At 34.7% G+C, this 14,897-nt stretch overlaps 1 protein-coding gene across 3 annotated transcripts in view; it reads left to right on the top strand.

The window, feature by feature from the left end:
• LOC116088821 (solute carrier organic anion transporter family member 6A1-like) overlaps positions 1-14,897 on the top strand; it is a 77,030-nt gene that overhangs the window by 16,447 nt on the left and 45,686 nt on the right. For all 3 annotated transcript variants that reach the window (XM_031368534.1, XM_031368533.1, XM_031368535.1), the window contains 3 exons: positions 1,133-1,251; positions 4,106-4,212; positions 12,232-12,376. In XM_031368534.1, coding sequence (XP_031224394.1) covers positions 1,133-1,251; positions 4,106-4,212; positions 12,232-12,376 — 371 coding nt within the window. The remainder of the gene's footprint in view (positions 1-1,132; positions 1,252-4,105; positions 4,213-12,231; positions 12,377-14,897) is intronic.

The raw sequence follows: 14,897 nt of genomic DNA, 5'->3' as shown, positions 1-14,897 counted from the left end.
CACCAGTGAATAACACGGTAAACATTTCCACATTTTATGAAAGAAAGTCTAATAAACTCTTCAAGTATTGTAGGGAAAGAGCTCTCCAGAACAAGCTGGTATAGATGTGAGCATCTTTCCTACAATAAATTGTTAGTGAAGATTTTAGATCATAATAAAGGTACATTAATTTGTGTTTTATTTATGGGGGTGTTTTGCAGCATTTATATGTCTACAAAATGTGTGTAAAGTTTTGGAGCATTGAATCCGTTGAAGCCTAACTTACAGGTGATTGTAAACCACCATGTGGTTACTGGAAACTAATCTCTGTTGCATCAAGGGTACGCAAGGCTCATAATACTCTGCTTGGGCATTTACTCTATCTCCCAGCTAAGATTTTCCATGGGTGTGCATCTAAAAATATCAATAATAGAATTTTCCATGAACACTCTAGATCTTTTCCTAAATGATTCAAACAAACAAAAAACTTTTGGTAACTTTGAAAATTGTTCTATTGGGTTCAGCATTGATTAAAGACAAGACATACTGTTAGCTCACAACCACTCTGTGAAAGAAAAATTTAGCAAACCCCAGTACAGGGTCTCTCAGGTCCCCTCTCTACCTTATCAGCTCTGTAAGAAGCAAAAGAAACCTAAAGAATGGAAATGGGTCCAATATAAAAATAAAAAGATCACAGAAGTACCAAGAACCCTTAAAACAAGGGACCTGAAGGAAGTGGGAGGACATGTGTCCTCAAGGGTTAGATGTCATACACAACAAGAGTTGAGCAAACTACATCCAACAAAGTTCCATATGCAAAATTTAAAGGAGCCAGATGAAGAAAAAGCCAGATTTGGTTTTCCAGAGGCAAAAATTAAAATAAAAAAGATTGTAAATAGGAGCAAAGAGGACTGTCTGCTACCTGAGTCATATCACTGAATATACAAGTGGGGGAGTAAGGCTGTGGTGGGAGGAAAAATAAAACAATAACAGTGAATGCTGACAACCAGCTCTTGTCAGCAAAGCCCCCAAACTAGTAGTGACAAATTACAAGTGAATGCAAATTAACAGAAAACTCTCTTGTTCTCCCAATAAATTATTATTTATTATATAAATGTTACTAATTAAAATTTTGTATCTCTCTCTATTCAAGTGGACCTGCTAATTTGTACCAACTGTTGCAGAGCAGGTGGTGGAAATGTTTTTCGTTTATTGCTGTAATCTCATTTTGTTTATCTTTAATGATGGCAGGTTTTCCAACTAGTTTACCTGGTGAGTATAAAAAGTATATAATTCATTACCGTAATTTTTACCCTTAGCTCCCATTCTCAAAGCACAGATAAAATACATCCCCTTATGAATATGCTTTCCTACTGGTATTGCTCTGTAACAAAGAAGCATTATCATAGTGTGATTGTTGTTTTTGCCAAATCAAGCAATATCACATCCAAATATTATATTTATAAGCTATCATTTTATTTGTTTATATTTGTGTTGTTCACTACTTTTTAATAATCCCCTTTTCTTAAAGTGCATAGGTGTTTTTAAATATGAAGATATACATAAACCTATTGACCCTCGATTGTTAGTCAGATTGTCTACAGTAACAGGACATATAGAATGAATCTCTTCTACATATCTATCTCTATATGTAGATATAATATATATAGAAATATAGATATATTTGTTTTTCATATATATTTGTCTTTCATATATATTTGTATTTCACCTATGTTTGTATTTTATACATATATATGGTGTTCATTAGAATAACTTACATGTCCTGCTGCAGCTAATCCAACAATGTCTGTCTGTGAAAGAATGGTCAGTTGTTATTCAATCCATGAGTCTCGATGCTTCAGCTGCTCTTCAGAAATTACAAAGAAGTAGGCTTTAATGCCAGTGAAGGAATAGACTTGCTAGTGATGAAGGCAAGAGCAAGCAGAGAAAGAGTAAAGGGGGATCAGGGAAGAGTCTGAATGTTCAGGTTCAGTTCTTCATGAACTACAAATGAAAATTAAAGAAGAAAGTACAATATACAGAAACATTCGGCATACAACTGAAATAGTTCTGTGAGGTAAATCTCACGACTAACAGAGCTTACGTAAAGAATTCTATTTTTTTTTAAAGCCAGGGTTACTCTCAGTAGCCATGACTGAGTTACAAGTCGCTCTATAGACCATGCTGGCTATACACTCAAGGCTCATCTGCATCCTCCCAAGGACTTGAATTAAGCTTTGTGCTACTACCACCTGGCTATGTAATCAGTTTATAAAGAGACAAAAATAGGCAATAAGTATTTGCAGAAAGTGTGGCACCATTTTCCATTAAGCAAACACAAATTAAATTGGCATGGGAATTCAATCTCCAAGTGAGAATAAATGCTCAAGAGAATGTGGGGGACGAAAAACTTTTACTCAGTGCTGGTGGCAACATAAACGTCTACAGTTACCCTGGAGGTTCTTCCAAAAAAAAAAAATTCCAGAAAGTAAGGGGCTGGAGAGACGTTTTAATAGTTGAGAATGCATGCCCCTATTGTAGATGACCTGAGTTTGGTCACAATTACCTGTTCCTGTGGTCCACATGGGCAATTGCTTGTGTGCACATACTTTCTCACACACAAATTTATACATAATTAAAAATCTTTCTTAAAAACCTGAAAATAAAACTGCCATATGACCTAAGTAACTGTGAATCATTCCTTATTGACTCACTATTGAAAATAATTAGAAGATAAAAGTTATCTAGATTTGTATAAACAATGTAATGCGGTAAAAAAAACATAATTCCTATGAAGAGTGGAATTTTATCCAGGCATAAAGAAAAATGAAATTGTGAGTGGGAGGAACTCTTATGTTAATTCAAAACGATCAAACTCAGAAAATCAAACAGCAAATGTTTTCCTTAGTAAGTGTAATATAAATTTAAAAATATGTACATATGTACACATACATGTATGTAGTATGTGTGCATCTGTGTGTACATATGTGCAGAGGTATTGTGGGTGTGATAACTAGAGAAATGATGAAATGAGGGTCTGAAAACTGTTTAAGGGAAGTTGGATAGACAGTGATAAAATATAGACAATACAAGAGCAGAATGTGAGACTCACACAGAGAGGAATGAATGGGGGTGGGAGGTCATGATGTGGGAGAGCAATAGGGAGAGGGAACAAATAACAAGAGTATGATAACATATGTGCATGAAAAAGCAGCTATGAAGTCAACTACTTTATATGCTAACCTAAAATGTTTAGAGTAAGTGTTTAACAACTGGGACCTCTCACCACCCAGAGTAGCTGTCAATAAGGAAATGCCAATGAGACATTACCCAAGAATAGTAAAACCATTATTACTCTTACTGCACTATTTGCAACAACCAGACTTTAAAGCCTGCCTAGAAATACAACAGCAAAATACTGGATAAGGAAACGTGTTACCCAGGGCAGTTCACTCAGATGTGAAGAAGAGTCAACACTTGCAGGAGACAGACTATGATGGCAGGGACATGTAGGAAAGGAAGGAATAAAAGGGGTTGCATGAGAAGAAAAGATAAAGGGCATAAGATAGGGCAATGAGTAAGATCATGTCAAGTGAACAAGTGTAATTATAAGTACACAAGAAAGAAAATATTATACTTACATTTATTAATATTATTATTATATTATTACTGTGTATTCTTTCACAAACTTCTAACTTGGTAGTGACACTTATTACTACAAAATATTTTATGATACATAAGTGACGTTTCATGGAGAGAGGATTTTTGAGCTATGTCATCAAATGTTATTAATTGAATATGGCTTTCCAATTCTACATTAAATTAAGAATTAATTCAGCCATAGATACTGTACTTTCAGCAGTTAAGAGACAGACATTGTGGTCAACTGCAGAATTATAGCAGGTCAAATGTGAGAAATTTTCATTATAAAAGAATATAATGTTTTTCAAAGAGCAATTATTGTTTAAGAATTTGCATTATAAAAATACATTGTTTTTACTGTGTTTAACATAATTCACTTGCCCTCCATGACAAAATGAGATTATTATAGTGTGTACAAATGCATGATGTATATATTCATATTGACTTGGAGATAAGAAAAGATTATTTTCATTGTGCCCTACAGGTGCACACAAGTTAAGACTTGCAAAAAGAAAGGAACCTCCCACCATTGACAGGAGATTTAAAGATATGGAAATTCAACCTCATTTGAGTTTTTTTCATGCTATTTGGGTAAAGTAAAATATTTTTTGCTAACAAGTCAGCTAAATTGCCTTGTGTCAATTTCTTAGAGTTAAGAATGTGAGAAACTGTTTAAGTTTGCATGAAAGGTTTGGAGACTCTTAGATATATTAATAAATTATACATTTTCCTCATAATGGAAAGAGATAACCCCTTCTTTGATAATGCTAAAGACCTATTTAGAGCTAAAGACTAAGGCACAAGTATAATTTTGATTTATATTTAATTAATTTGATATAATTTTGTTTTTATTGTCTCTAAAGAAATAAATAAGACATTTAACAAAATTACACCCATTGGAAGAACTCAGTATCCCCCCCACACAAATAAAATCACAGTATTTAAAACAAAATTCTTTGTTTCTCTGTATGATAAACAGGTCTATCATAATAGTAACACATAGGAATGCATACGGATCCCCTTTCAATGCTCTATTGTAATTCTGAATATTATTTCCCCTACTTACAACATTCTTTCTAGCATATAGATTGCATGGTTGTAATTTTCACACTCATATTTCATTCATTTTTAAGAGTATTTTACACTGTGAATAAGACTTCCAAAAGTCTTGAAAATGACATCAATTGAATTTTCCCAACTCACATTTGAATTGTATATCCTCCCAATTTTTAATTATTTCCTCTTTCCTAGAGATATTCTTTGATTGCTCATTTTTCTACATAAACCATCCCATTCCTTTTTAAAAAATATTTTATTTTACAATTAAAACATAGCATGGTTCTTATCTCTTTCCCTTTCTTCCCTCTTTCAATTTTCATGCATAACAAACCTCTTTCTCTTAACTGTAGAAAAAAACTAAAGGTAAATGGGAACACTGCGAGAAAGATAAATAACCTTCACTAGGAAAGAGAAACCTATTCTTTTCAAAGTATTAATTCGCTATTTCTCTTGCCGCTAGTCCCTCGATACATAACATCTCAGGATATAAGGACTGTAGTTGGTTTATCATTTACGTAAGAGTGAATCTCTGCATATAAATAAATATATAGTATATTTATCTATCTCAGTCTTAGTTACCTCACTCCAAATGATGGTTTTCGGGTTTCATCCATTTGCTTGCAAATTCCATAATGCCATGATTTTTAACAGCTGAGGCACACTCTGTTGTGTAAATGTATCACATATCTCTTATCCATTCTTCTGCTGAAGGACATGGCATCTAGGAATCAGGAGAGACAGTGAGGAAAAGTCATCTCCTTTTGCTATACTGCTTGAGATGAGTCTGGGGGATTAGGTCTGGTTTTTTGTTTTAGGGAATTCTCAGTACATATTCCTAGATCATTTGTTAATTGCGTTATTTGCCTTCTGTAGGTTTATTTTGTTCTTTGTATATTTTCACCATCTGTCACATATATATTTAGGAAGATTTTTTTCCCATTTAGTATATCAGTTCATTCTATTAAGGGTTTCCATTGCAGAATAGAAGCATTTTGATCTCATGAGATTCCACATCTCCATTGCTTACATTATTTCTCAAGCTACTGAAATTATATTTAGAAATCCCTCTCCTTATTTTTAAATGAACTCCTTACTTTATCATCTAGTAGATTCAGAGATTCAGGTATAATACTGGGATAGGTTAGAAATGAAATAACTATAAATGGTTTACATTGTTAAATATTAAGCTGAAATGCTTAACAATATTTTGTAAAGTTTAAGAATGGGTGATAAGGTTTGTATAATTTAAAATTCTTTGAATAAAGTGAATTGACTGTCTATGTTAATAGGGTTCACTATGGTATCTCACTTACTGATGATTGCAGGCACTGACTGAGTCATGAAAACTTGGAATCCCTTCATCTCATGCTTATAATTTTTATGTATTTGTAGTCTTTAAGATGCTCCTTTAAACTATGTAATTTATTATTGGGGACCATGTTGATCCATCCCAGTATACGAAAAAGTTTGTTACTAGCATTATTTTCTGCAAACTTTTATCCTTCCCCAGTTTTACTTCCACAACACTATTATAATCAGTGTTATATATGCAAATAAACTTTTTTAGCTCCCTAGATACTGCAGAGCACATTTTGAATTTGTCTTTCTCATTAAATTATACTATTCAATGCATTTTGCATCACTTATGTATAATTTATAAATGAGGAGATTTCATTTGTCTTTATAGCAGGATTTTTGGTTCTTGAAGTTTAGGCTCTTTGATAATAGCTATTTGTTATCCTGGCAGAATGCAAGCCTAGAACAAATTAAGGGTAGAAGAGTTGAATTTGGCTCAGCATTTTCACCTGTGAATTCTGTAACTGGACTTTCAGCTGCTTTCTGGGTCTTCATTTTTCCTCCACTCTTTTCTGTCCCTCTTCTTTCACCCTTTTAACCCTGTCGTGCTAGATAGGAGAGTATAAAGTGAAAAGGGGGGTGTCCACATTATTTTTACACCACTCCATGCTGATTAGGGGCATCTATACTCTCGGGGAAGTTTAATCTCCATTGTCAGGATATCTAGGTTTTTCTTCTTCTTCTTTATTCTTTGAACATGACTACTTTCAAACAGCAGCCAACCAGATACCAACAGTTCCTCAACACTTGTAGCCTTAGCATTTACATACCATTTTAAGAGAGCCCAGAATTTCAAATGTCACATATTACAGAAACTACCTAAAGCTGGGAAAGTCATACCCCTGCTAGATCACAAGTCAGATCATAGCCAGCTGCTGTGTATGGTCTGAAGCAGTCCTATATCCTATACCCGGGATTAAAACAGAAACATAACCTTATATTTCTGTGTTTTTTAAAGAAACCAGAAACTCACTGCATTGTCTCCTTTCTGTTTTAAGCCATTAAGTGTGCTGTATGGTTTTGGGAAATTAGAAACAGGGCTACTTTCAGTGAAATAGGAAGTTTGGGGGTCAGTAGCTAAGGTTTTCAATAAACGTCTCCTGTTCAAGTCTAATCTTTATCACTTTTGATGGTATTGATAGTTTTTCTTTTCTGTGAAAATATAAACTTACTTGTATCCTCAATGCAAAACTGTTGAAGTCTCTCTTTCTGATTTTAACACATCCTTAGAGTATATTGGCTGATTTGATTCCATGGTTTTTTCTTTATAACCTGATGGTTTTTAGCTACTCTTGTCTGAAATGGCTCATATTTTTTGCTATGGGGGTCTCGAGGCAGGCTCCCAAATCCAGTTCCAGACAGTAAAAAAAAATTTGTCTTGGATGTTTCTCTTGAATCTACATTCATTGTTCCAATGGCAATCCCTGTCACATGAGTTGAACATCCCTGGAAGCATGGGTCTTCCTTCTTGTTTATATTTAGAAAAAAAACATTGCTGGTAAAAATAGCTTGTTCACTTTTCCAGTGTAAAGTATCATATTTGTCACAGTTAATTCACAGTGCATCTTGAGATCTGAGACCTTACATGGCTTGGCCACAGTCTCTTTGCAAACAACCATATTTCCTGCAAATGAAGCACCAGGAATTTGATATTAGACACATCTGTCTTTAGCTTGACCTATGTACTAGCATGGTACATGTGAAAGCCAATATCTGCTGTATTCCTTATCCACTTCTCTTTAGGTGCTGCCTGCTTATATAATGGTTTAATAACTTTATACACTTAGTGCTTTCATTTTCATATGTCAAAGTTCCTATAAGTACCCATCTTTCACCAGGAACTGATACAACCTTATTCATAGCTGAGACTAACATTCATGAAAAAAAATCAGTGGAGTCTTCTCCAGAGCCTTATAGAGTGTTTGTAAGTGAAATAAACCTTTTCCTTGCCTCCAGAAATTTGTCCCAAGCTCTTAAAACCACTAAGTGACATTGTTGTATATCCACATCAACAAATTGAATTTGTTTTTCTTTGTCAGAGCACTGCCCTTCACCCAGCAACTGATCTTCAACTATATTCATTCTCCTTGTTCTGTTTCACTGTTAACCACTGCAATCACAATCTTTGATCTAGTAGAGCTGTCACCAATCCCTGTCAGTCTTGCACAATAATTCTATGTTGAGTAGTCCAGTTATTTATAATTTGAGTAACAAAATGAGGCAAGTGCATCCCACATGAAATGCTGGCATCTTAACAACATTTTAGATCTATCACTTCTATCGGACACCATCCTATCTCATAACAACCTTGCTCTATCCCATTAGCAGGTATATGCTGTTCCATTGCTGGGAAAGCTGTTGATGGCAATCTCTTAACCCAGGACCCAGTTGACCTCTAACTCTTAAAAATGGCTGTTTAATCAAATTGTCCTCTCTCCTATTCAGTTCCTCTTGGACCTGACTATCTTGCAGAGCAACTAGTTTCTTTCCCTCTGTGAAAAATTCCCTTTTCTGGCACTCCTCCCCTTGCCAGCACTTCCACTTCCAACTTCGTTCCCCTAACCCCCAAGAGGCACAGCCAACTCTGAAACACTTTCAGAAAATGGAGAGCAGAGTGAACCCTTGTGTAATCTCTTTTCAGCCAATCTTTTGTTTCTCAGGTCCCCAGGTTCTATACACATCTTTTCAGCTGCTCAGCCACTGTCTCAACCATTTTTGAAACAAAATTTAGGAAGAAGAAAAACAAACAAACAAGTGGACCAACACCTAGAATGCCCTCTTTGGGTGCAAAGTTGGCATGTCAAAAGAAAATATCCATCTCTTTATCCCCCTGTCACTTCTACAGCATCTGAAATCAAATTTCCTATTCTGCTTAGAGCCACATTGGGTGCTACTTGCAGCCAGAATTTTTCTGGCTACTTTGTACTTTTACATATCATTTCTCAACTATTTATATTCTTTTGCTACATATACAGATCATATGTCAACTTTTAAATTGGATTGCCTTTATCATTTTAATATTCTTTAGAACCTATGCTATTTTGTCTGTTTATCCTTGAAACAAAGAATGTGTGTCAAGCGTTTTTCTCCCATCCACAGTTTGTCTCTTCATTCCAGTGGTTGTTTTCTTTCCTACACAAAATCCTCTTGGTTTTTTAAATGACCTCATCTGCATTGTTTCTGTTTTCTGTATTTTTGGAGTCAGACAAAAATATTATCATTGTTCAGACTGATATAATGTAGCCATTATGCTCCATCTTAGTAGATAGATTTCATGGTCTTATGTTTACATTTTAATCACCTTTCATTTGACCTTTTCTACAATATGAAAGACAGGATCAATTTAAAGTTTTATGCAAGTGGGCATTTATTCACTAAAGAACCTGTCTCTTCTTCAGTGTATATTTTGTGTACATTAATCAAGAAGCGGCTGGGTATAGATGATTGAACCAACAGAGTTTGACCTTTGGCTCACTGTACTCTGAGTTTTTTCTGTATCATGCTTCTCTGTCTACTGTGGCTCAGTAATAGTCTCAATATCAGATATACTGACACTTCTCACTCTGCTTTGTTACAGTTTAATTCAACTTATTGGCATCTTTTTCTGTACCTTGGGAATTCCAATATTGTTTTAATAATTCTAATATAATAGTAGTTAAGGTTGCATTAAATATATAGATTAGCTTTTTGATTTTCAGTGTTAATTCTTTCTATCATTATCATATATGATATTTGTGTGTGTGTGTGTGTGTGTGTGTGTGTGTGTCTACTTGAACTTACTTCAATTTCTTTCCACAGTGTTTTACAGTTTTCACTATAGAGGTACATTTCTAAACTTATTTCTGGCATTTTCTTGATAGCTGTTTTTCGCGAGTGCGTTCATAATTTCTTGTTTAGCGAGTTCATTTGGCTATGTAAATGTTACTATGTTTTATACTTTGATTTTATACACTAAAAATTTTCTAAGTTAGCATTTCTAATTGTTTCAGTATTGGTTTTAGGTTTCTCTGCCCATTAAACAGTGACAATGTGCCTTCCTATTTTATACCTTTAATCTAAACCTGACATTGAATTGTAGACTAAAACAATCACAAAATTGTACGTACTGCAGAAACTCATTTAGCAGTGATACTTTAAAAATTCATGAAGGAATTTGAATGCAAACTATTGTTGCAATAAAGATTTGAGTAAGTTGACAGACATATAATGGTAATTCATGAAATATCTATGTTGATGTATGAGTTATTTAGCCCAATAGTCTTTAAATTGAATGCAATAATAATATGGCATGCATTTTATATTTTAAAGAATAACAAATTTCTTATTTAAATCTAAATAAACTATAATTGTGGAGTATAATTGGTTATCTCTCTGTGTGTATGTGTGTGTGTGTTAGAAAATTAGTTGCTACATAGAATAAGCAATGAAAAGAATATTGTTTTGGGTATGCAATATTATGTATCAGAATTCCTATATCATTTTAAGTACAGAAATTGTTATAATTTATAGTACACACTTTGTTACAATATTATTTAGACAAAATAAAGTAGTTGAAGCTGACATATATATATATGTGTGTGTGTGTGTGTATGTGTAAGTATGTTTTAAATAAGTTTTAAAGCAATGTAAAACACAATATATATTGTATTAGTTAGATAATATAAAGGTAAAATGGTTCATGATTCTCCTATTAATGAATCTGTAGGCAGTATAGTAGATTAGTAATGGTTGCCTAAATGTAAGAAGTCAATACTTAGAATAAATAGTGAATTCTTTGCAAATCAACTCAAACCATAAGGAAGTGTAATATAGTGACACAAACACACACAGTGAACACCTAAATTATATGGAGAAATATACAGGATTGTGTTTATTGGCATGTAGATATCCCTGTATGCTCAGGTTCACATGGAAACATGTATACCCACATGTGCTGTCCAGGCGATTTCAGGTGTGCTTCTGCAGGACCTATCCACCTTTACTTTCTTTTGTGAAACACACCAGCCTGAAATTTGATGTGTAGGCTAAACTAGCTTGCTAATAGGCCTCAGGACCATCTCCCCATCCCCATCTCTCAGCACTGACATTATGAATATGTACCTCTTTGCCTGGCATCTTTTAAATATGAATTATGGGGGATGACTTCAGATCCTTGAGAAAAGCAAGCATTTTACCAACTGAGGCACCTCTCCAGCCCCCAAATAGCAAATTTATTTGAAACCATAGAAGCACGAAACAAATATTACCTCGTGTATGTCTGTATGAAAAGGTGTAGAACCTAACAATGGTCATCAAGTCTTTCCAACTGTGTTATCTATTGCGGTCTATGCTACCTCTGCGTGACAAAACTGAGTAGCATAACACAAACATAACACAAAACTGTTTAACTTATCAGTGTAAATTTTACATGAGGCTTATCCTTCTGAACTGAACATAGAACGACTAAACTGCATACGTCTGAAGGACAGTATTCTCTAGAGTATTTTATTTTGCTCTCATATTAGCTGTATGAATGACTAGGGTTCAGAATACTCAGTTGTAGCCTGATGGCAATTTTAAAGTCATTCCATTCTCAGTGACTTCATGGGCTTACCAAACATTAAATATTGTTCTGATGAATCTTAGAGTAAGAGATTTTTCATTGGGCAACTGGATTCTCTCATACTGAGGTATTATTATATAAGGATACATCCTGAAGAAAATTTTGGACCAAAATTTGAAATAAATTATGCACAAACTTCTTACCCTAAAGCCCCTTCCATGCATACATAATTCTAAAGCTACACTGCCATAGGAGTTGAAGAGTACTTGCATACAGGTTTTTAATGTGAGCATATTTGTGATCCTAGGGAGTTAAATATTATATAAATATTTAATTATATGTGACACAATAAAGACAATGAGATCACATGATGAAAAATTAGATAATACTCACCAACTTAGATAGATAAATGCAAGATATGAATATATCTAATAAAGAACTGAGAAATACTTACAATGAGCTACCAGATACAGACTGAAAAGGTATATTTGCAGTAGAGAGAAACCAAACTGCAAGTCTCTTATTGAATATGTCTACTGGGGAATTATATAGTTTGATTATCATAATAGGAAACATTAGGTTCAGACTATAGAAAGAGAGTTCTGCATGTGATGAGATGAAATCATTATGATATGATCTGTTTTGTGTTTCAGTATATATTGAGGAACCCACTGCTGCTGACCCAGGCAATCTACTTAATATCAGAGAGTTTGACTTTTAATGCATCTTTATACTTTTTGCCTTATCATTTACAAAGTCAGTTTTTACTAACGCCCAAAATTGCCTCTCTGCTCACAGGTAGATATTTCTTCTTACAGTGCTGTTTTAAAATTTTTCACAATGTGGATATTTAAGAAACATCATGTAAGCAGAAGATGGATAATACAGTGTATGTGCAGTGCAGTTGAGTGTCATTTGCTGAAGCTATAAAAACAGGAACACTTCCAATGCTACATCAATATCTTTAATACATAAAATTTCACCATGCTATTTATATAGTTCATTATCATCCTGTCATCACATATGTATACCTGCCCATGTCCTTTCCCCTCTTCTTTAGGAAACAACTCAAACCACAACATATCATTCTTTTAAGTGCTTATGTACATTTCTGCTTGGGTGTCTGTCCTCAGATTTTACTAAAACATATTTCCTACTGATTCATCTATTTCATTCACCAGGAACTCTAGTTTTCAGATTCACATTAATTTGAATTGAATGCATTGTAATCATGCTGTGGTATTCTTTTTTCTTTACTGTAAGAGAGATTCCACTGTTTATCCATTATAGTACTAAGAGATATAGAATTAGATTTTATCTTAATTCTTCTAAACAATATCATAATGCCTAAGTCCACTGATACTTTTTCACGTATATTTGTAAAAGTTGTTCTATGTTTTGACAGTAAACAACAGTTGCTATTGTACACAGTATCAATCTTAAAAGTGTATTGGGTACATTGTCCTAAAAGACATTGTAAATGGAAGTATTGAAGGGTTCTAGAAGTAATTGAAAACTAGCCTAGTAGTTCATCTTAGGCTATAAAAGTCAAGCAGACATGTTACAGCATTTAGTATAACCAGTGAAATAACAAAAGAATGTTTACATTAATCTTAAATAAACACAAAGACAGAAAAATAAGAAAAAGTGAATATAAAGTATGTACAGAAAACAAAGCAATACAAAACAAAACAAAACAAAACAAAACAAAAAGCAAGTATTAACAACTGCAGAAGCCCTGACCACTAGCCGATTATTAAGTTGTGCTTTGTTTCTATTTCTCTTTTGCTTTTTTTCCAGCTCATATTCTTCTTGTGGTTTCTGTTTCCTATGCTTAAGTAGAAAAACCATGAAGTATTGTGGGTACTCTAGAGTCTCACATTGTTGTTAAATATGTTCATGTTGACAATCTATGTAAGATCTGAGTGATTGCTTCACCCAATTCTAGTTCACAGGATTTTGTGAAAAAGCCTGATATTTCAATTAAGTCTCTGAAAATAGGACATATATTCAAATGGCTCAGTATTAACATCTCTCAGTAAGACAACTCCTAATTTCTACGTGTCATGGACTTTGTTCCTGGCTTGTATTGAGTACCCAGTGCATAGAAGTAAAACACCATTACTACCAGAATCCAGTAGACCTACCATGCACAGGATTATAAATATTATAAAATCAACATTGATTCAAATACCTTATTTTTGACTAATCATTTTATTTATTTATATTACAGATGTTGGGCCCTCTACATCCCCCTTTCCACAGTTATTAATCACATTCTCCCTTCCCCTTGCCTCTGAGAGGGTGTTTGCCCCCAACACCAGGGGAATCTCCCTTCCCTGGGGCCTCAAGTCTCTATAGAATTAGGCTCATCCTCTCCAACTGAGGCCAGACTAGACAGTCCTCTGCTACATATGTGCTAGAGATTCTCAAACCAGCCCTTGTATGTTCTTTGGTTGGTGGCTTAGTCTCTGGGAGCTTCCAACGTCTGGGTTAGTTTAGAGGGTTGGTCTTCCTATGGAGTTGCCATCCTCTTCAGCTCCTTCAATCTTTTCCCTAATTCTTCCATAGGGGTCCCAGACTTCAGCATAATGGTTGGCTGTAAGTATCTGCATCTGTGTTAGTCAGATGCTGGTAGAACCTCTTAGGGGTCAGCCATATCGAGTTCCTGTCTGCAAGCACAACATAGCATCAGTAATAGTGTTAGGATTTGGTGTCCACCCATGGGATAGGTCCCAAGTTAGGCCAGTCACTAAATGGCCCATCCTTCAGTCTCTACTCCATTATTGTCCCTGCATTTCTTTTAGACAACAATTATGGACCAGAAAATTTGACTGTGCATGGCCGACTCCATCCCTCCACTGGAGCCCGGTCTATCTACTGGAGGTGGACTCTTTGAGTTCCTTCTCCCCACTATTGTGCAATTCATCTAAGTTCACCCCCATTGAGTCCTTGGAACCCCCAAATGATGGCTATTTCCATGCATTCTGTTAGCCCTCTGGGTTTCTCTCCCACTCAGATACCTCCCACCATCTGTCTCCAATGATTATTGTGTTCCCCTTTCTAAGTGGGATTGATGCATCTTCACTTTGGCCTGCCTTCTTGTTAAACTTCTTACCATCTGTGGGTTGTATCATGGATGGGTTTTCTGTACTTTTTGGCTAATATTCACTTATCAGAGAGTACATACATGTCCTTTTGAATCTGGGTCACCTCACTCAGGATGATATTTTCTAGTTCCATTCATTTGCCTGCAGAATGCATGCTGTACTTGTTTTTAAAAGCAGGATAGTATTCCATTCTAAATGAACCACATTCT

The sequence above is a fragment of the Mastomys coucha genome, unplaced genomic scaffold, assembly GCF_008632895.1.
Source record: "Mastomys coucha isolate ucsf_1 unplaced genomic scaffold, UCSF_Mcou_1 pScaffold14, whole genome shotgun sequence".
NCBI classification, from domain to species: Eukaryota; Metazoa; Chordata; class Mammalia; order Rodentia; family Muridae; genus Mastomys; species Mastomys coucha.
The sequence above is the reverse complement of the archived record's forward strand: the minus strand, read 5'-3'. Positions and strand labels throughout refer to the sequence as shown.